General features: G+C 47.4%; 10 protein-coding genes across 10 annotated transcripts; 3 read left to right on the top strand and 7 right to left on the bottom strand.

Moving 5' to 3' along the window:
- Positions 1 to 40: 40 nt before the first annotated feature.
- Positions 41 to 1265, bottom strand: LY89DRAFT_573032 (uncharacterized protein; the record flags this gene model as incomplete). Its single annotated transcript, XM_018208671.1, has 2 exons — positions 41 to 1091; positions 1147 to 1265. 2 exons carry the CDS (start codon positions 1263 to 1265, stop codon positions 41 to 43), a joined length of 1170 nt encoding a protein of 389 aa, XP_018078695.1.
- A 432-nt stretch (positions 1266 to 1697) lies between these two features.
- On the top strand, positions 1698 to 2948 carry LY89DRAFT_679498 (ribosome recycling factor). Its single transcript, XM_018213883.1, has 3 exons — positions 1698 to 2028; positions 2080 to 2467; positions 2518 to 2948. Exons 1-3 carry the CDS (start codon positions 1946 to 1948, stop codon positions 2866 to 2868), a joined length of 822 nt encoding a protein of 273 aa, XP_018078696.1. The 5' UTR covers positions 1698 to 1945; the 3' UTR covers positions 2869 to 2948.
- LY89DRAFT_663090 (uncharacterized protein) lies at positions 2942 to 4028 on the bottom strand (the record flags this gene model as incomplete). The annotated part of the gene is made up of 2 exons (XM_018212686.1): positions 2942 to 3819; positions 3893 to 4028. The coding sequence occupies 2 exons, from the start codon at positions 4026 to 4028 to the stop codon at positions 2942 to 2944; spliced, it is 1014 nt and encodes a 337-aa protein (XP_018078697.1).
- Positions 4029 to 4553: 525 nt separating this feature from the next.
- Positions 4554 to 5663, bottom strand: LY89DRAFT_679500 (uncharacterized protein). Its single transcript, XM_018213884.1, has one exon. It carries the CDS (start codon positions 5457 to 5459, stop codon positions 4920 to 4922), a length of 540 nt encoding a protein of 179 aa, XP_018078698.1. The 5' UTR covers positions 5460 to 5663; the 3' UTR covers positions 4554 to 4919.
- A 42-nt stretch (positions 5664 to 5705) lies between these two features.
- Positions 5706 to 9404, bottom strand: LY89DRAFT_572761 (uncharacterized protein; the record flags this gene model as incomplete). Its single annotated transcript, XM_018208657.1, has 3 exons — positions 5706 to 6057; positions 6109 to 8534; positions 8568 to 9404. 3 exons carry the CDS (start codon positions 9402 to 9404, stop codon positions 5706 to 5708), a joined length of 3615 nt encoding a protein of 1204 aa, XP_018078699.1.
- Positions 9405 to 10164: 760 nt separating this feature from the next.
- Positions 10165 to 12231, bottom strand: LY89DRAFT_604932 (uncharacterized protein). The gene is made up of 2 exons (XM_018210373.1): positions 11394 to 12231; positions 10165 to 11353 (listed from the first exon to the last, which is right to left on the bottom strand). Exons 1-2 carry the CDS (start codon positions 11975 to 11977, stop codon positions 10387 to 10389), a joined length of 1551 nt encoding a protein of 516 aa, XP_018078700.1. The 5' UTR covers positions 11978 to 12231; the 3' UTR covers positions 10165 to 10386.
- A 3872-nt stretch (positions 12232 to 16103) lies between these two features.
- On the bottom strand, positions 16104 to 17970 carry LY89DRAFT_19079 (sn-1,2-diacylglycerol cholinephosphotransferase-like protein). The gene is made up of 4 exons (XM_018205700.1): positions 17720 to 17970; positions 17557 to 17666; positions 17377 to 17502; positions 16104 to 17317 (listed from the first exon to the last, which is right to left on the bottom strand). Exons 1-4 carry the CDS (start codon positions 17733 to 17735, stop codon positions 16280 to 16282), a joined length of 1290 nt encoding a protein of 429 aa, XP_018078701.1. The 5' UTR covers positions 17736 to 17970; the 3' UTR covers positions 16104 to 16279.
- A 184-nt stretch (positions 17971 to 18154) lies between these two features.
- LY89DRAFT_679505 (uncharacterized protein) lies at positions 18155 to 19595 on the bottom strand. The gene is made up of 4 exons (XM_018213885.1): positions 19477 to 19595; positions 19197 to 19358; positions 19047 to 19141; positions 18155 to 18991 (listed from the first exon to the last, which is right to left on the bottom strand). The coding sequence occupies exons 2-4, from the start codon at positions 19309 to 19311 to the stop codon at positions 18569 to 18571; spliced, it is 633 nt and encodes a 210-aa protein (XP_018078702.1). The 5' UTR covers positions 19312 to 19358; positions 19477 to 19595; the 3' UTR covers positions 18155 to 18568.
- Positions 19596 to 20529: 934 nt separating this feature from the next.
- Positions 20530 to 21221, top strand: LY89DRAFT_693058 (Phox-like protein; the record flags this gene model as incomplete). The annotated part of the gene is made up of 3 exons (XM_018216616.1): positions 20530 to 20886; positions 20933 to 21111; positions 21158 to 21221. The coding sequence occupies 3 exons, from the start codon at positions 20530 to 20532 to the stop codon at positions 21219 to 21221; spliced, it is 600 nt and encodes a 199-aa protein (XP_018078703.1).
- Positions 21222 to 21915: 694 nt separating this feature from the next.
- On the top strand, positions 21916 to 22655 carry LY89DRAFT_663097 (uncharacterized protein; the record flags this gene model as incomplete). The annotated part of the gene is made up of 3 exons (XM_018212687.1): positions 21916 to 21997; positions 22059 to 22264; positions 22317 to 22655. 3 exons carry the CDS (start codon positions 21916 to 21918, stop codon positions 22653 to 22655), a joined length of 627 nt encoding a protein of 208 aa, XP_018078704.1.
- Between the last annotated feature and the right edge of the window lie 844 nt (positions 22656 to 23499).

Below are 23499 nucleotides of genomic sequence, written 5' to 3' on the forward strand. Positions count from 1 at the left end.
GCGCCCTTCCATACTGCGGATGGAGGACCTACACAAGAAATCATTTGGTTAAATCCCAAACACAATCAGTACTTACACGGAAGTATTTCTGCTTGTTTCCCAACCTCTCCAAACCAGCTCGGTAATCACTCTTTGCTCTGATTTCCGCCTTCAGCATCTTCTTCTCCACAGCCATCACCGCTCTCTTCTTCGCTTCTGACACACCGACCATTCCCATCTCTCCCCTCGTTCTAGTTGTAAGTTGTCTACTGGTATTCCGACTACCCTCAGCTTGCTCCTGGTTGCTCTCACCAGACTCCTTTCCGTCTTCAATGGCTTTCCGTTCCGGAGATTTGCCACTAGCCGGAGTGTGTTGGCGGTAGTATCGAGCTTGTGATCGATGACCAAGAATTCTGCCGGATGGGAGACGAAGCTCGTTGTCGTCAGGCACGAGGAATTCAGGTGATTTACCCTCTTTAGCGCCTGCCTCAAGATCTTCATCCTCGATATCTGAAGCGACTTCATAGAAGTCCTCGTACTCAGATCCAGGATCCGGCTTCAGGTTACAGTGTCCTTTGCTTATCATGTGGGATCTAGCTGCTTCTTCTGAGCTTTTTATTGATCCACAGTAGAGGCATTCGTGGAATTGTGAGATGACGGTGAAGAGATATCCGATAAACGTCTCCAGGTCGAGAAGGTAGTCTTGGTCTGCGATGAACAGGCCGTGCTTCTTCTGCATGTGGGCGACATTCAGATCAAGTGATTTCGAGTCGTACTTGCAGAAAAGACATGCTGATGGTATGAAGGTGTCCGGATCGGAAGAAGTTGTTGGCTCTTGTGATTCGAGCGTGATGCGCTCCATTGAAGTTGATAAATCATCCTTTGCTTCGAGTCTTGCCACTTCTTGAGCATGGCCTGACGATCTGAAATGATTCTGATATGCTGTGTGGTTGAAGAACGTTTTCTCGCAGACAGTACATGATTTCTGAAAAGCTGAACTGGCCACCGCTTCTGCTGTCGTCGACGCCTCTCTTATTGCTAAGATTTGGTCGTTGTATACTTGAGCGGAAATAGGTGGTAAAGAAGCAACATGTCGTTTGAGATTATAGACACTAAAAGGGAAAACTAGTCAGGCAAGGAATGAGAAAGCGAAGGTTATTATCTTACTGCCAGTCGCTCTTCGAATGAGCACGTTGCTGGAGGTTATTCTCGAATTTTGCTTGGCAAACATTGCATGTGAACGACGTAGCTGCTGAAGCTGAACTGGCTGATGTGTTTGCATCCATAATTGCGAAAGTAAAGAAGGTGTTCGGACTGAAAAACTTCTCTAGAGAAAGACGGAAGTATTACGAAGTAGAGATCGCGGGGTAGCTCTTGTCGAAAACGAAGTAGACTATTAAAGGTGAACTGAACTGAAAGAAATCGAATCTAAAGGACAAAAGTGAAGTCTATATAACTTACCTCAGGCACTTGCTATGCATATTGAAAAGACTACAAAGTAAAACATTGTGCCAGAAAGGAGCTTTACGGAGTCATCGAAATGAGCATCTCTGAATGATGCCAAATGACTCATGCATCAAGGTTATGAGCGGCTCTGAAAGGAACAGAATGTTTGGCTACCTTCCCGTACATTGATGCAAGGTGGGTTGTTCATCCCTCGGATGATGGAGGCGAAGCTGGTCCCTGACTCACAAACTAATGCACCCTCAATTGACCCAGCTTGATTGGACAATTGCGACAGTATACAGTCATAACCACAGAAGGACAAGATCGAGGCTTAGCTTCGAAGCGAGTATACTCGGGACTTGAAACGATGATCATAGTAGTTTACCTTGCCATGATGTCGGGCGTTGGTGAAGGAGATTTTAGGGGAAGGCTGAAAATTACAGACGAGGCGTTGATTTCGCCTCGTCAAAATCTGCTGGAGATTTGAAGCATTTGAAATATTGTACACGACACAGACATCATGCCTCCTAGAATACCAATACGCACGAATACACTGAAGCAGCTCCGAACAAGGCAATTGCACTTGACGGAGCGCTCACTGTTGTAGGATTTGCAATTACCTCCAACTTAAGCTCATCTTTTGACAAGCTATAGAACACGACCCATTTCCACCACTCGCTCTGCACGGCAAATACTCCCTTTTCAATCACCACAGACTTGCAGATGCTTCTCTTCAAACCCAATTCTTCACAAGAAGAAAGGCCGTGCAGATCGAGAGAAGGAAGAAGCTGCCTCGGAATCCAATGAGGTTGAAGATCCGTACGACTTCTCAACTCTCAACACTGGAATCGAGAAGTCCCTTGAAAAGCTCAAGAATGATCTTTCAAAGCTTCGAACAGGCGGAAGATTCAATCCAGAAGTGTTAGAGAATCTGCGAGTGCATTTGGTCAAAGACAGTAAAGCCAGTGAACGGTTGGGTGATTTAGCCCAGGTTCTGCCAAAGGGTGGAAGGAGTCTGATGATTTTGGTTGGAGAGAAAGATGTAAGTTTCTGATTTCTTAAAGCACAGATTTTAAGCTAATTGGATTATAGCATGTTAAACATGTCATATCTGCAATTCAAGGATCGAAAGATCTGAATCTACAACCGACGGTCGATGCGCAGAACACAGCACAATTGAATGTTCCAATTCCACCGCCTACAAAGGAATCGAGAGACGCTGCTTTAGCAGCAGCCAGTAAGGTAGGCGAGAATGCCAATACTGGAGTCAGGAATGCAAGAGCAGCTATGCAGAAGAAGCTACGAGCTATAGAACTGAAGAAAGCAGCGCGACCTGATGATTTGAAGAAGGCACATAAAGAAATGGAGAAGATCACCGAGAAGGGAGTAGGAGACGTCAAAAAAGCTGTGGAAGCTGCTCGGAAGACCATGGAGCAGACATGAGATATTATATTCTACAAGAGTCTTGTACAATGTATAAAACAGATCTGCATCTTGTATACATGCTAGTCCCAGATCATAGTGAAGCTGGGACTTTTTCATAAACCGCTTCCTGCATGTGCTTCGGTAGCAGTGACTTCAGCGTCTTGTCAAACTTCTGTGCATCCTCTGGCAGATATGTCTCGTTCCGCCGTGTCATTTGCCTTGTCAAACCAACAACATTCCCCTTTACTGGCGTTCCCGGAGCTGTATATTGTCCCGCAGCCCATTGCCTCATTATCGAATCCTTTTGCTGCTCGGAGAGTGACATAAATTTCCTGCTGCCTTGGAACTTCTCAGTAAGAGCTCTCTGCTCGGCGTCCTCAAACAGCGTTCCGAGACCTTCATTCATCCGTGCAAGATGAATTGAAGCATGCTCAAACGATGGATCATTATTCTCCGTGGCAACCATCATCCTGTTTACGATCGATTCGTGGATTCCTCTCGGACTTGACATGACAGCCGGACCGTACCTAGCCAAGCTCGCCGCAGACGTCGTTTCCGGCACGTAGTTTGTTGGGAACCCTCCCTCGCTCATCTCAAGATACGCCAGCTCTTCCTCAGAGTATGGCTCTGATATGAAGTCATCATCATCAGCCCTCTCTCGTGGCCCTCTCTTCTTCTTTTCCCCTCCTCGACGTGCTCCCCGTCCACGGCCTCTTGCACCTCTTCCTCGCGCGCCGCCCCTTCCCCGTCCTCGCATGCCAGCTCCACCACGAGCAACCCCTTCAGAATTTCCACCTCGGGGGACAAATCCACCTCCTCTTCCAGGGCCCGCATCGTATCGAGTTATTGTAAATGACGATTTCGCTGCTAGTGAACGAGCATCGATACCGCGAGGTGGTTTTGGAGCAAGAGTCGACACCTCTTTGAATGCATCTGCAGATCTTTGAGATCGTGATATCCGTGGTCCATCTATTTGAATGTATTAGTTTTATTCGTTCCCACAGTTGACAGTATAATGTGAAGTATGAGAGACTCAACGTACCACCATCCTCAGCACTTCTAGAAACAGAAACCGAAAACTGCCTCAAAGAAGCTGCAATTCCATCCACGACCTTTGAAAAATCATTGGCCGCAGGTCTACCTCGACCAATGGCCGAGTGAACATGCCATTTATACATTTTTGCTGTTGGAAGTTGTGAATCATGAAGTTTGAAATGTCCTTGCCGAATTTGGATCAAGAAATTATTGCTGCCTTGCTGCCTTAGCCCGTCCTAGCACCTACGACTACAAAATAAAAGGCTCCCTTGTTTGCAACAATAGACTTTCCAACTCTTTACACAACACTTCTCTAAGACAAATCAGATCGATTTATCTATCCTAAAACTACGATCTCCATACAACAGTCAACCAAAAACATCTCTTCATACCCCACACCATGCTTCGCCGTAAGCCAACTGCTATAACTCTTACTACAGAGGATATAGCTATCTACGAGGACGCCCGCGCACGAGAAGTTCAAGAGCGCGAGCTAGCTGCCCATGAAGCGCGTATGCAAGAACAGCAAGGCACGCCCAGGAACCAGAAGACCCAGAACCGAGATCCGGACGACGAGTTGAAACCACATCCCGGCGACAGGGCACGCACTGCGCAGATCAAGACCAGGGAAGAGAGGTTGGGTATCGCTGGACAAAGTTCGAGGGGTTGAGAAGGGATGAGCAGTCACAAGAGCTAGGATGTGGATCACCAATCGGACATTCATCAATTACAACATCACGAAAGATCTCAAGATGTATTTGACGGCTTTCATTCCTCGATGCCTCAAAAGGTTCAAGTCGCAAATACTACGCGCTCCGGCGAAGTAGACTGTCAGACTACTTGCCAACTACAACCACCGGATTTACCAGCTCGAAATCAAAGCTAAAGTCCCCCTGATGCTATCTACAATTCGCAGGAAGAGAAACCACCGAATGAACCCAATCGTCCCTGTGACGAACGATATCATTCCTTTATACGCCTTTTCGCTAAATGCATTGCAATGAATATGTGTCGAAGTTTCAAATATGGATCTATTAGAGAGATGGGTCTTGGGGAGGGATACCAGCAGCCGCCTTCTTCAAATTGAACTTGATCAACAGCTTCTGTCTTGGAGGCGCAGCAGCAACAGGTTCAGCTGAGGGGGTTGGTGGGGCACTGGGTAGGGGCTTACGCCCTGAAGATGTGCTGTCAGGTAGAGGCTTGCGTGCAGGCTTCTCGACTTTCTCTGGGAGAGGTGTACGTGCCGAGCCATCTGGCAAAGGCTTGCGAACCTTCATAGGTGTTGAGGTCGCAGACACTGCGGGTGCCGACGCCGGAACAGCAGTAATGGTACCATTAGAGAGGGTGGAAGAAGGACTAGGCGTGATGGAGGATCTTGCTCCAGGGGATTGTCGGGAAGAAGGAGAAGCGCTTTTGGTGGAGGATGATTTGGCACGATGATACAGGGTTGGGTTTTGCGGCTTGCTCTGGATATCTTGCAAGCTGGCGCTATTGACTCTTAGTCTGACGATCTTCCGAGGACGTTCCTCAAAGCTTGGGGTTCGGTCGGGTGCAGGTCGTTTCGGCGGCTTCATAGTACCATTTGGAAGACCAAGAGTGATCTTTGGTGGTGGCTTGGGGCTTGGTGATGGTGTAGGGGGCTTCGCAACGGGGCCACCGGATGCTGTGGTAGACGAGCCGTTTGAGATTGAAAATTTGAGGATAGGCTGAGCTGGTTTACTCGGAGGAATTACAAGTAGAGGCCTCAAGGGTTCTGTGCGGAATCTTTCCTCCGTCTTCTTGAAATGGAGCAAGCCCTTGATGCCCTAGGAACGTTAACACTAGTAAAAGTAGTGCACAGGAATATATGTTACCTTCTCATTCTCAACCTGCGTCACCTCCCAAACGCGGGGAAGCCTCAAGCGAACAATGAGTGACTCAACTGCATCGTAGAGAATGGAGCAGATGTCTAACAAATCACTCTGCTCGTGCACCCCAATTGTAGATGAGTTAAGAGCCTTCCATAGAGCCTCCTTGAACACTACGTTCTCCTTCAATTCGGCCCTCAGTGCAGCCAAAGCTCCTTCGATTGTGGTTGTACGCGCAATGTTTGCCTTGCGTGCATCAAGAGAAGCATCTTGTTCTATGATGAGCCCTCCATCATGATCTCCATCAACATCCATAGCCCCATTACTCGGAGCATTCCCATTTGTGATTCCGTTCTGCTTAGGCGCGGCTGGCAACGATTCATTAAGCTTATTCTCCCCAAATGCCATCGAAGCTAAACCAAGACAGAACACTTCAAATAGCTTGTTGCGAGTATATGGTGAACGGTCCGTGGTCATGCAATTAAGCAGTAATGAGGCAATGTTATTATTCGCGAGAAAGCCAAGATCGATGAGCGACCTGAATGCCTTGATCCGGATGCGGTCTGCTGTACCATCATGAAGATACTCAACAAAGTCGAGAGGATCCATGGGAATGACTTTAGCTTTCATGAGCCTTGCCTTGCAGTCAAGCACAGTGACAGTGAAGATATTATGGTATGAGTTGCTCCACTCGTCCATGCGGCGGTAGCGATTAAGCTCGTCCAAAACTGCTTGCTTGAACTCTTCAGGCTCATGATCCTCTATTTCCTCGTCGTTGAAGTCAAGGACGTTATCGTTTTTGTCCTTGACTGGGATCAGGGTCTCCGTCAGAGCTGACAGCAGTTCCGCCAACTTGAAGTTGTCAGAGTACTCATTACAGCTATTGTCGTTAAAGCGTAAGAGGTCGAACAAGAACCATCTCGGCTCTTTGGGACACTTTCCTTGAGAATCGCGAATCTTCGATAGCGCCTTAATGATGGCTGTCTCAACTTTATAATTCTTCGAATTCTCCATCGAAAAGTCATTCGGCAAGGGCATCTTGCTACCAGGATAACATGAGAAGTGTTGATAAGCCATCTCAAGTTGTTTTTGACCAACCCAGTTGCAAGTAGCAGTGGCATGAGTCTTCAGATATTCTGCAGCCATTGTGCGGATTCCGTGGAAGTATCTCTTGTCCATGAGCGTTCTAACCAGAAAGGTTGACACAAGAGGATGGGCGCCCATGTTGCCTAGGTAGACCATCGAGTCTTGTTGGGCAACGACATCCCGGTCTTGTTGAAGCTGCGAGACATACATGTACGCGGGCATAGAGATGAACTGCTTCTCAGCGAGCCACTCAAAGTCTGCATCAAGTCGAATCCATTCGTAAGACTCCTGTTCCATCCTCTGCTCGGTATCTGCATCCCAATCTTGCAGACCCCAATCGCGCATCTCAGTCGGGCTTGAAAGTACGTCTCCTAAGCAGTGATAGTGAGTTTCCTCTCCGCCATCGGCATTAATCTCAACACCTGGATTCATACGCTCCTTCTGTCGCCTGCTCTTCTTGAGACGCTTATACTTCGTGTTGTATGGAATCTCAAATTTCTGCGTGCCTTCTTGAATATTAACAACATGGTCATAAGGCGTGCCGTCTGCTTCGTGAATCCGGATAGTCATTGGACCAGTGAAAACTGGTTGCAATTCTGCAGCATAGACACCGTGGATATCCTCCTTCACTTCACGCATGAAAGAGTCTCTGTCCAGCACACGAGTTGTAGGAAGGGTCTCTTGCTTTTGACTGATGGACATTTCAATGCAAAGCCGCTTCTTGTTGAACTTCTGAGTGATGGAAAATCTTGGACACCCAGCTCCTAGGACATAGGAATTCCAAAACGATTCGGTTTGCCGGTATTTTGTGGTTTTCTCGACGAGACGACGGAAGCCTTCTGTCGACACGACGCTGTCGATCGACGTACCAGTATTAGCAGTTGTGATCATCTTTGAGATTACTCTTTGGATACCCGCAGCTCCGGATGCTTTGACGATACGTTTGTCTAAAATGAACATGACCAGCGGAGCTTTCAGTGCCATAAATTCGAGCTCGAACCCTCCTAGATGTAAGACGTCTCCAAGGGAATATAGAGATGGTCTATCAATATCCAGTTCCACCAGTCGATCAGAAAGCGTCTTCTGGCGGAAGGCATATTCGTTGTGTCCGCAAAGACCCTTCATGAAGATGCCGGTCATGTAATGTGAGAGACCGACCGTGACCCATCGATCAACACGTGCATTTGGGACAATGCAAACACCTATCCACTGAGTAGCGATGGCGTGTATTAGAGTTCTGACCACCTTAATCTGAGTATCTATGATATCTTCTCCAAATAGTAGCCGGTTGCAGCATATTGAGAGAGACGCTGCATGTTGTGTCTCGGCAATTTGGTCGTCCACGAAAACAAATCGACATTCTTGAAATGGATAGCCGCCGAAATTGAGCAAGAAAAAGTCAAGACCGTTTGCCATAGGAGTGCAGGTGAACCGAACTTCGTCCGCACGACCTGGCAGACAGTATGCTGTCACAGGAACAGTCTGGCCTTGTCCCAATTTCTCGTCATCCTCAACTTCTCGGAACTCGGAAAGATCAACTATCTCAAACGGGCCGATGGAGAAGCCAATGTGTTGCGGAGCCACAACTGTATTGCAGAAAAAGTTCACAATCTTTTTCGAGCTGTCGTCCAGGTCGGTAGTCTCATTCATCAGCTCGCCTGAGCACACAATAACCATTTCCAGGAGTTTTTCCTTCTCGTCCAGAGGCACATCATACTCTTCAAACACATTGTTGGAGACTGGAGGTACCAAGCCTCTTCTATTGAACGCATGAGCAAGAAATCGCTGCTTTGCGGTTACTGGCGTAGGACGCCGTTTGAGGGCATCGCCTAATGTTCTCGAACACTTCACAGAGATGTCCCAAGTACAACGCATAGCAGGATCGTCGACGCATGGGAAAATAGATGAGGCAGTTCCAGGATCCATGGAATGGCGAGTGTAGACATGAGGATACCTCGCATCGCCTTCTTCCACGCCCACGAAATGCAATCCATCTCTGAAGCTTTTCACTGAAAACGATATGCTGACCGTCAGGGGCTGGTATCTCGCTGACTGCTCTGCTGCTGTCTTTGGGGTCAAAGTCGTCGCCGAGAGAGGCAGGCTCGTTCCATCCAAGGCAACAGACGATGTTCTTGCTGCTGAAGCTCCCAAAGCTCTTGAAGTGACTGCGCTTGCCGCATTTTCTGAAAATGGGTCTACCTCGACGATGGTGACATGTTTGGGTATTGTGATCTCCAGAGCTCCATTCGCCTTTTGATTATCCGTTAAGGGTAATATCCTGTCCTTCTGCATTCCGTGCTGCTCCCCGCTCCAAACGTGAGCTGGTGGGATACTCAAGGCATGTATAGGGTCCTCGTACTCGAATTGCGCCGGGATGCCGTTGATCCTAACTCCCTTGTCTGGTATGCTACACTGGCGCGCATCGATTCTGATCTCTTGAAGGTCTTTAGTCTGCGGTAGAATCGTAATCTCGGTGGTCCCAGTTATGGATTGCGTAGAGAAATCAACCTCAAGCACGAGCTTTTGATGTGACACAATGAAGCCATACTCCGGCACCTTTGGAGCTGCAGGAGCTGGAGCCTCCATCTCTGGAAGCGCGGAAGGCATGACGCTGAGTATGTGCTTGTCAGATGCCGTTCTGTGATGGAGATTCTGTCGCCCTGGCGCGACGAGCCAAGATCTAGAAAGCTCCCATTCGTCTTCAGAGCCTCCAGCTCACCGAGGACCTCCGTTTTCTTGCACGCGTAGAGAGTCGAGAGGGGATGGAGCGCGCTGTGATTGTATAGAATACAGTCTAGCAGGAAGGTTCGCAGATTCGAAGAGTGGTATTGGAGGTAGGTGGACGTCGAAGGTGTCGAACAGGCACGATTTCGACAGGCTTTGTGTAAGTAGTTTGTGCAGGGTTGTTCGCGGAATCTGCGCAAATTTGTCAAAGTTGGCAAATCTGGAGAAAGAGTTTGCGAAGAGGAAGAGTTTGTGGAGCGCTAGAAAACGCGTTATGTACAGTCAAAGGTGAATCTCTTGCGCTTTTGGTGATGTGACGAACAATGAAAGTCAGGCTGTCGTCGGAGACGCAAAGACAGCGTTTCTGATGATATTCTCGACTCAATACGTCTTGAAAACCATGTATTAGATTTATTACATACTACGAGGAGATTTTCGACCCTTTCGAGGCATTCTCGTTTTTTGTAGAATCTTTGAAGGTGAAGGCAAGGCTCGAAGGGAGTAGGGCGGATTTTAAGCGCTTCACGTGACCCAGCCTTGCGCGATTATTATCCCGACAGCCACCAAATCGCGACTCAATCATTCTGATGCACTGTATCAAAAAGGATATCTCAAGGAATGAGGGGACAGTGAAATTCATTTGATTTTCTTTAATTGTGGCTCATTGAGACCACAACACCGATAGCACCACCCTTCTTATGATACACTTAACCAACCTGCTATCATCGCCCATTCCCCAACGCCTGCACCGGATTCATACAACCAACAAGATTGCCTGACGAAGCACTTTCGACGAGGCATTGTGTTTTTGAACACCCATTTTTGCATGCCGTATGTTACTCCTCTAATCCTTACTGACCCTCCTGTCTCGTCTCTTCCTCCTAGCATGAATCTTCAATGTCTCTTCATCGCGGTATTGCTCTGGTAGATCGAAATCCTGGTATTCTACCTCAGGAACAGGATGACCCCATGCTGCAACAGTTCTGCCACTCCGCCGATGCTTTCCTAGAGCTGCCTCGCGAAGATAGGGTTTCGAGAAGAAGGATGTAAAGGGTTTTTCGATGACCTCGACTTGCTGGGGTATTAGCGGGGCTTTTGGTCGACCTCTTCCAGGACCCTTCAAGGCAGGTGTCGATCGAGCAATTGCTTCTTCGTGCAATTGACGTGCTGCTGAAGCATCCGCATCACTATAATCCGGCGGATCACCATCACTAACATTACCATCGTCTTCTTCCAGTTCTTCCTGCTGCTCTTCCTCCTCTTTCCCATTCTCGTCCTCTTCACCCTCTTCCTCTGCTGCTTCGGCCTGGGCAGCTTCCCTTTCTAACTTCCTCCGCTTCTCCTCATCTCTCCATATCCTGAACTTTTCTATGATAGCCTCGCAGCCTCTGATGAAGTGTTCTCGCGCAGGCTCATAGTCTTTTTTCTTGCTGTCCGTTATCCCACTGACACCCATCAGTTTCAACCAGTCATGACCTTGTAGACCCTCCAGCAGACGAATGACTTGGTCCTTCTCATGTTGAGCTCGACCTTTGTCGGTGTTCCGAATCGACTTCTCTTGCCGTTCGGGCTTTCGATGTATGGATTCGAAGTAATCGTCATTCAGCGGATCGTCCTCTCCGTCTTCACAGTTCCTACTTAACACCGAGGAATCTATTCGATGTGAATTGTGCAGAACGGTGAAGAGGGACTCGGAATCGTCTTTCAGAGCAGATCTCTCAGCAAGGGCACCCGCTTTTCGTGGCAAGGTTGCTTTTCTAGGCTTCGGCCAAGACAGAGGAGTATCGATGTTCAGAATATCTGCAAGGCGTCAATAACCACAAGAAACGACTGTATGGAATGGGCAACTAACGTTCTTCTTTTGGTTCATTACCAATAATTTCATCATATTCTGGAAAGTATGCCGACAATTCACTCTTGAACCTCGTCCCCTCCTGAGATCGTAATTTTCGCTTGTCGTCTTTGACGTCCTTGAGATCTGCTGCGCTGGGCTGTAAACGGTCGAGCTCGTGCTTGATTCCATTGACGACCTTCTCGTGGTGATTCGCGGGCTTCTTCGCAGATTCTGGTAGAGGTTGTGGTGGCTTCGCAGGCTCAGTCTGGGTTGCTGTCTCCGTCTGTTTTGACTTGGTCAGCGGTGGTGCTGCGGCGTACTTCCCAGCGACCGCGATCTCCTCCTTGATCACGACGGAACGTGTCTTTGGCTGAGCATTCGATCTGGAAGCAATCTCGATAGCGATCCTAGCTTTCTTCTTCACAATGGAACTATCCTCATCGTGATCCGTAGGGTCCTCGTCGCGTGGACGCTTTTTACGACCGATGTTGGCTGGGCTGCTGCCTTGATGCGGGCGTGAGATCACTACGTTGTTTCTCGTGCTTGATCGTGTCGAGAGGCCTTCACTCCTTCTGGAAGATCGAGTGAAAGGAGACGCCATTGACCTTGATATGCGCGTAGGTCATAATGCGCAGTAGATTGGCAGCTTTCGCAGATTGGAGAGTTCACAATTGAATAAGTTGTGATTCTGGCTGGGACCTTCTTTGGGGGGAAGGAAAGCGCACTTTAGCGATGCCCGGTCCCAGGATAGCAAGCATTGATGTAAATTCACGGGAAAGGACACCAAAAATTTAAATCATTCACTTTTAAACATGAGATGATGGCAGATGAAACGGTCTTCCACCAGAACCCATCTATGTATGAGATTGTTGAAGAAAAATGACAATTGAGAAGACAATCAAAGTCACGATGGGATTTTTAGGTGCATGACACAGTACTCCACCAAGGCTACCTGCAGTGAGACATCCCGCAATCGACTCCTCTTCTCTCGATGATTACAAATATTATAACTAGGACAATGTCTGTCCTGACGATGTGATATAACCTGTGGTCAAGTATTAGTTTGAGATAGGACTTTCTCACGATTTCATAGTCAATTTTCTTGCAATGTTTGCATCGTCATATCAACGCGAATCATGCTAGAGTCACATGCTTGATATCAGCTCTGCTAAGCATGGTGAGCAAGGTTAATAAGTGTTTTGTTTTATCAGATGGGGACCCTTGGAAGCTATTTATATCCAAACATCCTGTTCGAATCGTTTGTGTGCTTCAAATATACAAAGTCTCGACTTCTATTCATCTAATGCCGCTCCACGCTAGAAGAATATCCTAAAGAACAACCAGAATATATGCAATGGGTATCAACTCTTGATCATATGTAACATCCTTCATCAAGCATTCAAGCATTGCGTGTGCCTTCCGGTGCAATAGCATTTTCTGGCCCGCTGCCAGGAGCTTGCACAATGGGATCCTTCTCCCTTTCTTTCTCAAGCTCCGCTTCAGCTCTTGTATTTCCGTCCAAACTGCCATGATGTGCATGCTTTGGTACAATCGATAATTTTTTCAAAATCTTCAGATCTGCTCTGTTCTCTTCTCTTTCCTCTGCCTCGGCCTGCTGCTTCATTTCCAAGAATCTACGCTCGCGTTCTGCACTCTCACTCTTATCACGAGCTTCTTCTTCTCGTTGGGCGAACTTTTCGGGAGCTAAGACTTTATCCTTCTTGTGGATCATGTTGTGGAGGATTTTCTTTCCTCGTTTTCGGGTCTTGACGTATGCTTCAAGACCTACCAGGACTGCGTATGAGCGTGATATTGATACATGGCTCATATCGACGCCTGCGTCCTTTAATGAGTGAATGAAAGCTCTGAAGTTGGAGACTAGTCACATGTCAGCATATCACGCTTGTCGTACTTGGAGCATTCATACCGGGTGGCCTGTAATGTCCAGATAGAGGAGAGAGCTTAGAGAGTCTACCATCTTTGATCTTGATCAATCCGGCAGCCGATATTCGAGAACCATGTAAGAACGAAGAGTGCTGAAAAGCCCCAGATTGCTTGATACCAACATAGAGTCGGAAGCTTGTGTCGGCAACAAAGATCCATGTGTTTTTCTTTACAGACCCTCGGAGGAGCTTGTTGAAGATAGTGGCCGCCGACACGTGCTTGACTTTCTTCATTCCCTTCGCACCGTCGAGCTCGGGCGTAGCATACTTATCAGCACGAGCATCTGTGTCGTCCATTTCCGACTCTGAGTCAGTCTCATCTGACGTAGCATCGTGATGGGCATGATCTTGGGGACCAGTAGCCGCTTCTCCTGCTGGTGGCCTATAGGCTGGTGTTTCGTCGTTGGCAGGTACAATACCGTGAATCGAGTCCTTGTATTGTTCGGTGGTGTCGATACGAGCGCTATTCTTCGCCCAACAGAGTCTACCATCTTTATCGATTTTGACCAAATAATCCAATCGTTCCTCTTTTGACAGGTACCTTACTTGTTCAGCATCCAACCTTGATCTTGGGCATCCCTGACAGTCAATGAATCGACCTTCCCCATAATCTAACCAATAAAAGAAGTTCTCGTTGGTATCCGACTTCTTCCACTCCTCGTGGTAAGTTCTCAAATTACTCCCGTAGCGGTGCTTCAAATCTACCATCTCCAAAAAGTACTGCAGGTCCATCATTTTGGCAGCTTTCTGTCGCTGTGCCTTGGCCTCTAATCTTTGTTTTCGTTTCCGTTCTCGTTCGTCTGTCGGGACATTATCATCGTCCTCGTCGCTACTATCCGAATCCGAATCTTCATCGCCTCCTGCTCTCCTTGCTATGAAACCAATCTTCTTCCAATTCTGTCTTGCAGTACTATGCGGATCTACCGAACCCGCCGTTCCATTAGTCTGAAAAGTATCAACGCTCTTCCTCGGCGCCCCATCTATACTATTCCTGGCCCTTGGTGTCGTCAAATTCCTATATCTCGCCTCTTTGACAGCTTCCACCCATCTTGTGCTCGGATCTAAGCTCATGCCCTCCATGATCCTCCTTTCTCTGTGCCCCCGATAATTCCGCTGTATGATTCCTGCTGCCCGTTCTCGTTCAATCTCATTCAGATCCTTGTGACTCTCTCCTAACCTCTTCTTAATAGTTTCCTTCTCGTTCCTCTCCTGCACCTCTCCTATTCTCTCCACCATTTCTTTCGACGGGGTCTCCAGACTGTCTATGTATTCCTGATGGCTCCTCGTAGAACCTTTCGTCGAGACAGAAACTTTCGAACTGTGCTTTCGATGATGGTGTATATTTTGCGGGAACGTCGAGGAGTTGCGCGGTGGTGAATGTGCGATTGGGAGAGTCGGGTCCTGGTTTGAAGATATTGCGGGGCATGTAGAGGGGAGCGTCATATTTCAAGGGTTCTGGCCAAGATTCGCTGCTTGAATGGTCTTGGCGAATATGCGAACTGGCAATGGACTCGCGGACGTTGCGTTGCGTTGCGTGGGGCCCTGGTCCTGTCGAATTAAAGTTTCGTCTCTATTGAGCAAAGAGAAGCAAGAGCAATCCCGAACGAATCTAGGGAGTGAAGAAAGAGTGACAAAAATAATAATGCGAAGTGAAGCTGGACATTGAAAATTGCGTGAATGTGTAACCTGATATTACGCACTTCGCTGACTTGCACAGCAAGATCCAATACCTGGCAACGACGCCGAGGTTCTTGCTTGCTATCCACGCAACTTAAATTGTGGCTGGGAAGCTGTTCATGCACGAGTACACGAGAGCAAGTTGCAGCAGCAGAGCGGGCACGTTATCTTTACATACTCCGTACTTTTCTTGCTACATGGCAGCATAGAAATAGAAAATACCGCAGATGCGTAGTGATCAGCCTCTACTGCCAAGATCCAACACAAGGCTGAAAGTTTTCCTTGTTTACGCGTTGCCTAAGAACTGGCACCAATGTTAGTGAAGGCGTCAGTCATTGACGGCCGGATGACGTTGCCAGTGGCTGGGCTTGCGTCGCGGGGTGTGGCGCAACACCCCACTTCGTGTGAACAGAGCCTCTTTGGCGATGTTGATTGATGCATTGCTTCTTTTTAGACTTGTTAGGTGGATATACCGACAGAAGACCGACTATTGCCGAAGAGCTTATTTCGACGGGATGTCCGAGTAGCTAGCTCTAGCTTCGTCTCAAGATCTCGGTTTCCTGAGACTAAGGATTAGACAATGAACCCATCGACGAGAATATTACGCATGAGATAAATGAGATAGCAATTCAGAAAATGTTTGTGCGATTTACCAAAAAAAGAAAAAAGAAAAAAGACAAAAAGGATGAATCATCCGGATTCGATACAAATCCTCAGACCGTAGAAGACGAAGAAGTTTAGTTGCGGTCGGATGTTCCCACCCTATTGGCTTGATATAGGTGCCTACCCAGGTAACACCGTTCGACTAAACAGACTTACTTCGAAACCCAATTCTATTATTTACCATTATACAACCCATAGCCGCAAGCCTAATCAAGCTAGCGGCATCACTCATAAGATACTAAACCATATCAACTTCAATATTTCATAGCTATCTTTGTCTCAAAATCTCGGTTTCCTGAGACTTAGGGCTTAGATTGTATTAGACGATGAGCCGGTCAACAGTAGTAATTCAAATAAAACCTTCAACATGAATTTAATATGGAACGTTTGTGGCAAATAATATGGAAGGACAAAACAACGTCAACATTTGTTCGAATATCTGTGACTCAGAACGCCGAGCCCTATGCTTACTTGCTTTTCCTCTTTCCCAAACGTCCTATGATGAGGACCGTCTAAGCGCTATGCAGACCGACTATTACAGATAAGAACAGAAATCCTCCATGCTCATGATCATCGTAACATGAGGTCTTATACCCCAACTTCTGACATCCCACACTGGCCTAATCGACTCTCTTCCCGTCGGTATGACCGTTCGCAGACTTTGCTGTTCCGTTAGCCGCCTTGGCTTTCTCTTTATTGGCGACCTGCTTCTCATATGGTATTGTCAAACAGTTGATGCCAAGGTAAGAGCAAATGCTATCGATGACCAAGAACGCCCATCGGAAGTACACAACCAATGCAAAGGCGAAGTATCCGCGAAGATACCACAGCTCTGTCCAAGCACTGACTGCAGGGAGACCAACCCGAGGCAGATTTCCAAGAACAGCTCCTCCTAATAGAGGCGTGAGCATTACGGTCCAATAGGGGAATGGCTGTCTGGTCAAATGAGCCAGAATGATTTTGGTAGTCATTCTACCAAACACAAACGACATTGTGAGGCAGAATAAAACAAGATGATTCTCGGCCATTAGCGTCGAGTATGGCGAGAACAACCAGGCACCAATAGAAAAGGTGTAGACTGCCATAGGTGTCCATTCCAAGAAAACGGGGAGAATTGGCAAGTTGTCCCTTCTCCGTGCTTTGACAACATTCATCACACAAAATGGTACATGCGCGCCGAATAATGAGATCAGCAGGATTGGAACCCAGAGATCACGGACTGAGTATGTCCCAAAGAACTCATGGTATCCAAAAAAGTAGTGATGTCCAACAAGGTCTGTGATCTTGTGGGTCCAAATTTCCGGACCATAGTAACCCGAAAGGATCATAATTGTGCATGCCAGAATCAGACCTTCCGTTGGGCCGTTGAACACACCCAGATATAGTGTGTGGGTGTGGTATGTTTCCCAGGTCGAAAAGAACATTGGCAAGCAGGGAATCAGAGCGGTGAAGACACCAGTCTTCGATGTTCCCAAACCCATTGCTGCCGTCTCGCACAAGCTGGCAAGTGTGCAATTGAGTGAGTCGATACCGTGGTCGAATAATTCTCCAAGACCACTGGATGTGCCCGTCCTTCGTGCTTGCTTTCCATCCACATTGTCCATGGTAGAATACATCCATAGGCCGAAAGCGAAGCTATAGTACAGCCAGGATGGTCCCTATTTGATCGGCAAGTATCAGCATTGAAGTCTGCCATGGAAATCTGTGGATAACGTACAGGTCCAACCAAGTCTGGCATAAATATCACCAGACAGGCTACATTTGACAGGATGAAGAAGAATCCTAGCAATGTGACCATATTTGGTGCAAGCCATAATGGCAGAAGTTCCACGAAGGCATTCCACTATATAGGTCTCAGCGAAATTTCTCCAGCAGGTATAAATCGAAGGCGGTGTACATAATGCTTCAGGATATAGTTCGAAATGAAGGACTTGTCGACACTCGAGTATTTGTACGACTTGAGGTGCACCAAGGCCTCCTCAGACACGCACTCATGCGCAGCTACCTCTGAACACTTAACATCAGTATATTCTTCCATAATCTGACCATTTGAAACCTACTTTTGCTGGGCGCCATTGGGGTTTGAGGTGTGGTAACGGGAGGGGGAAGCACTTGCGGTTCTTTTTTGACCGCAAGTAGATCTAGAGGCCGAATTGCGGAGGAGGGAAGTTGGATAGCGCTCCAACTTCAGCGACACTCTCAAGTTTTCAAGGAAAAAAATTATAGATAAGGGGAAGTGGTCATCGAGACATGGTTTCACTTTCAAAGGGGACAAATCCAGAAAACAACGCGGATGCGCGGCTAATCATCGTTAAGATTGCCTCTTTTTTTAACTCGTCATCGTTTTGCTTGGCCCATTTCGCACGTGAAGACAGCAACCATCATTTATGGTCGACTTTACCTTTGCGGCTGGACAATCAGCACAAACTCGAAACAACCGTTTGAGCATAGGACAGCGAATGAGCGAGTACCAACAATCGCTGCGTACATTGTCGATTTTCACGAATAAAGTCTCTCACGATTCTCGACCATCGATTGGGGTTAGGACAACAGCCTCGGTGTGATTGGTAAACGCTCGTGGACGCTGAGCTATCACAACTCAAGACATACGCAGTCATGAGACAAATGTTCTATTTTCTTCAGAACCTATTTGATTCATTCTTCCATTCCTTTCCGGGACAGACCTCGTATTCAGTTCCAGCTCCCAGGCAGTCTCCAACTCCCAGAACCACTACTTTACGAGTATTAAGGTAGCCGTTGATCTGCGGCTTAAGTATGCAATCCAAGAAGATATGTGCAAGAACCGCTGAAACCGCTTACAGAACTCTTTTAATCATCGCTAAAACAAACTCTCATCGGGCAAGACGTGTGGCCGAGACATGCAAACAAACACCAATCCAAAAGCTGTCTTACATGACCAAAGCAAAACCGGCGAAAATGCCAGCGAATACGACAACCAGACTATAGCTGCGTCCAAGATCCAAGGCCGCTTGTGCACCGCTCTTGGTGGAAGAAGAAGATGGTGTCGTGGTAGCAGCAGCTCCTCCACCGAAACCGGTGTAGACCACGCCAGCTGTTCCGCTGGTGGCACCAGCAGGAACGGTGGTGGCAGTCATGGTCGAAGACGTAGTTGTGACGTTGACTCGAGTAGGGTCCTGGGCACCGCAAGGGTGTTGACTTCTGCAATTGCTCTGGCAGTTGGTATCACCGCCGCATGCAGCAACACACTGGTTGCCATATTCCGTGCAGATAAAGTATGGGAGGGTCTGCGAGTATTCGGAGGCATTGGGAGACATTCCATTTCCGCAAACGCAGTCGTAGGTGAGGGTAGTCTGCCAGAAGTTAATCGCTGTGCCATTGGCAGCAATGGCAGATGTTTATCCTTACTGGGTCACAATCATTGGCATCTGTGGTAGAAGACTCTCCGGGCAATTGCAGGCAAAGCAATGGACAAGATGTCATTTGACTCTGACACCACGAAGCTATCGAAAATCAGCACAAACCCAAACCCCAAACTCGCAAGAGAAGAATTCGTACTTCGGTCGGAAAGAGGGACACTGTTGGGATCGATTTGGTAGACAGCTTGCGAGTGGACCTTCAGTGACAACAGGATGACGGCTAGCACGCCAACGGAAGCTTGAAGGGAGAGCATTTTCTATGTATCGGTCGGCACGAGGGTATGATATGGCGAAAGTTCTTCTGAGGACAACCAATTGTCAGCTATACACTACTCCGAAGGAATTGTCACTCGTGGGAAGCAACTGCATCCTCGAGGGTTCAAAGGAAGAATGTGGTCATCTCCGGGGGCTCTCCTTACCTTTCAAAGCAGATAAAATGTGACAGAGAATGAGCGGGCGAGATCTCAACGAGCGAGATAATTATTAAAGATATAATTTCACGGATTGAAGCGAACGTCGGGGGTTGTTAAGGACAGGAAGAGGGAAAAGACTCTCGAGGAGGAGGAGAAGGTCTTATGAGAATCCCAACCCCCAGTTCCCGACCCCCCAAGTCAACAATTGTCTCTCGATCAAGATATTGGGCTTGCGCTAGTGTATATTCAGCGATGCACGAGCAGCCCGAGTAACGATAAGCGGTTAGAATGTCTCTATTTCAGCCAACCGGAGCTTTGAACGAGTAAAGACCCTTGACAGATATCGGCAGTAGTGTGGAAAGGGTCTTGGCTCACTGCTGCACAACTTTCCGTGCACCATGATTAGAACAACTCACATGAAGTATGCTTCGTATCGATGGCAAATGCCTGAAGCTATCCAGCCGTGGAACCCATCCAGAAGTCTGCCATGAGAACTTTCTTGCAATCTAGTCTGACTTTCTTGCCACCTCAAAGTATGCAAGTCAACAAAAGAAGCAAAATGTACGAGCAGAGCTCGATCATCGAATCAGGATGGCTAGCCGAAATTATATGGCGGCTCCCCATCATTTCACCGCTCCTTTTATATTTCTAGCTTCAAAATCTAAATCAAAGTAAAGTTAAACGGACATCAAGCCATTACAGGGATAGTGACCGAGTCGAGCGATTGATCTCCACGTTGTCAATGGCCCATGCTTTGTGGCTTCTTTGGAGTCGGGCTGGTTCCGGAAGAAAGAAAGTTTTCCCTATCAAAAAGGCATCAATTGAAACTTATCCCTTGAGATTTCGAATCCTCGGGGTTCTCCAATTGATTCGGACAAATATTGTTGTGCAAGATTCGAGTCTCAAAGATCGGTACACGAACAAAAAACACGAAGAAGCTCCTGTTTACTTGCACTAGTGTCGGTTAGCCGCATAATCGTGAAGCAACCTCCTCAATATCAAACACCACAGCTCTAGGACCAGCCTCGTAAATCCAGGCGAGTGAGCCTCCGCAGATGGATGGAGTCGGGCCACATTATCCAAGCGCGTGAGGCTGCTTCTGCAGGCAAGTATCGCCTTGACACGACAACGCCTCCCGTCGACGACCCGACGAGCGGCAACGAGTCTCCGATAACATCACCTATCACTTCGCCACCGTATTGGGTTCAATCGCATCAGCGATCAGTCTCCAACATATCAGTCGAATCGATTCCCAATGGAGCCATAATTCTACAAGACAATACCGATGGGGAGGACTCAAAGAATAAAGCATGCTGGGCGAAGAGCGTTGAGATCACGGACTATGTAGTCGTTAATGGAAGCAGAACGGGCATTGGGGCATTCGTTGTCTGGAATATCACAGTGGACACTCTGCGGGTATGCCTCTCGCTCCCAATTGCTGTGTAGGTGTTGACGGATGTAGGGTGGTTCGATGCGTATCAGGAAACGATATTCGGAATTCCACGATCTGCGAGACAGACTCCTTCAGACGTTCCCAAACTCCACGGCAGCCATGCCACCGCTCCCACCGAAAAGCGTCATCTCGAAGTTTCGACCAAAGTTCTTGGAGAATCGTAGAAGTGGCCTCCAATATTTTCTCAAGTGGGTGCTGAGTAGTTTTGGCTATGACGTGGGCTGACTAGCATAGTTGCATCCTCCTGAACCCCGAATTTTCTGGCTCCCCAGTCCTGAAAGAGTTCTTGTTCTCTTGAATATATATTCGTTTGTTGTATAGTACGTTGCATATGGTGTTTGTTGGAAACAAGTCAGAGCTGGATACCTGCATTGCGTTGGCGTTAATTATACTTAATGAGTACATAATATGAAGCACTGCACCATAAACATCAAGCTTTGGAGAAGCAACATGCTGTTAGGTGCTCTAGCACCCTATCATAGCGTCCGGCATTGAAGAGCTCACGGCTATATCTTGTATCCGAGGATACCTCTCTGAATACAATTCCTCGTCGGATTGCGTTTACTTCGTCTCTGACTCTTTGTTCGGAGTCCCTACGTATACTCAGTAACAGACTTCTTAAGAGAGTCAATGGTCATCCTTTGACTGCTGTCTAGCATGCTACCTAGGTTAGTAACTTCAAAAACCTACCGGTATACCACAGATACCACCTCAAAGGGATAGAATACCTCATCCGGCATCTCCTTCAAATAAATTGTAGCCATTAATCTTGTGCAGTTAACAGATTTGCTGATTGAAGGCACCATATGCCGCTTTCGCATTTGTACATATTATCACGTGGAGATAGATTTCCGCGATTATGCGGGGCAAACGTCATCCTTTTCTCACATGAAGCAATTGAGGATCTCTGTTAAATTCCTTGTTCTTCAACCATCACAGTCAATTAACTTCGTACAAAGCTCAAAACACTTTCTGAACATAGCATAACCAACATGGCACTCGCTCCGAAGTTTGCTGGACAAAGATTTGCCGCCAGCAGCGCTGCTCCAACATTGCATACGCTTGAGCTTTACCGTCCGTTCTCACCCATCATTCTAGAATCAATCACCAATTCGATGATACTGACCTCAAGAAGTCGATTATGTCTGCCCTTTCTCTGCCAAGATGTTCAACACGGTCTATACCTCCGTCTTTCCGTTGATCGAAAAGAAGTATGCTTCAAAAGTTCAGATTCTTTTTAGACAACAGATCCAACCGTGGCACCCATCATCCACGTTAGTTCATGAAGCTGGAGTTGCTGTTCTCAAATTGCAGCCAAGCAAGTTTTGGGATTTTAGCAAAGTAAGATCCAAATCTGATCAACCTCCGAGTCATGCTCACTAGCCTCCTGTAGGCCTTGTTCGATGAAGCAAAATCATTCTACGATGTAAACGTTGTCAATGAAACTCGCAACAAGAGTTACGAACGTCTAGCCAAGATTGGAGCCAAAGTTGGCTTGAATGAGAAGGAGATGTACGATCTATTGTACATCTCGGACAAGCCAGACAAAGATGGTAGCTTGAATACTGGGAATCAAGTCACCAATGACTTGAAAGTGCTGGTTAAGATGAACCGAATGCAAGGCGTCCACGTCACGCCCACAGTGGTCTTTAATGGGGTCGTTGAGAACAACATCAGCTCAAGCTTCAGTGGCGAACAATGGGAGGAGTGGCTGGAGAAGAACGTTGTGTGACTCGATGGTGGTGAGTCTCGAAGACTGAAGCACAAGTTGTGAAGAATGGAGTTCGCCTAACGTTGCGGTATTCTCAACGAATATGAAGAGTACAATTCTCACAGCAGTCGACTTCCTGTGTCTTCTCAATCGCCAGGACGGACATCTCTCAGATATTCGTTTGCACCTCGTTGTCTTTCCATGCAAAATAGTAAGGTTAACATGAGCGCGATTCGACGAAAATAAAGCATGAAGCATCGACTAGAACCACATAACAAACCGTCCCAAGCATGATGTTTCATCACCTCTATCAATGTCACCGACTACACAGGCTCCCGAGGACTTTATACTTTGGTCCCAAACTTTCAACCCTTCGCAAGGATCTCATGTAGACCGTATTGTCAGCAAATCCGTAGGAGTATTTCTCCTCACGTGCATTTATTGATCCCCACTCGAAGATCTCTTTAGGGTTCTAGGAAGCCTCGGCCCATCAATTCTGATTGGTTCCAAGGAACGATCTTCATGGCGCAACGCCACAGATCTTTCCATGAACTTCGCGACAACTCTACTTAGTATCGACTAAACAAGCATTTGATCCTTCTTCCCCAGTTTACCCAGATTCATGACCAATCTTACGTTCAGCTTGACTCCGCCATAAATGCTACCTGCTGTAAATAACACGAGCTAAGTGTCATTGTGGCCTGCACCTGGATCAAGATCGGCATCTATCAGCACTACCACAGCCCTGGGAAATCACGGAACCGTGTCTGGGAAACCACACTATTTGTGTTCAAGCAATCAACGGCGGAGCGGCGCGCATGTATTCACGTAGGTTGGCTGGTTCAATACTGTCAAGGTTCTTAAT

The sequence above is a fragment of the Mollisia scopiformis genome, assembly GCF_001500285.1.
Source record: "Mollisia scopiformis unplaced genomic scaffold LY89scaffold_1, whole genome shotgun sequence".
NCBI classification, from domain to species: Eukaryota; Fungi; Ascomycota; class Leotiomycetes; order Helotiales; family Mollisiaceae; genus Mollisia; species Mollisia scopiformis.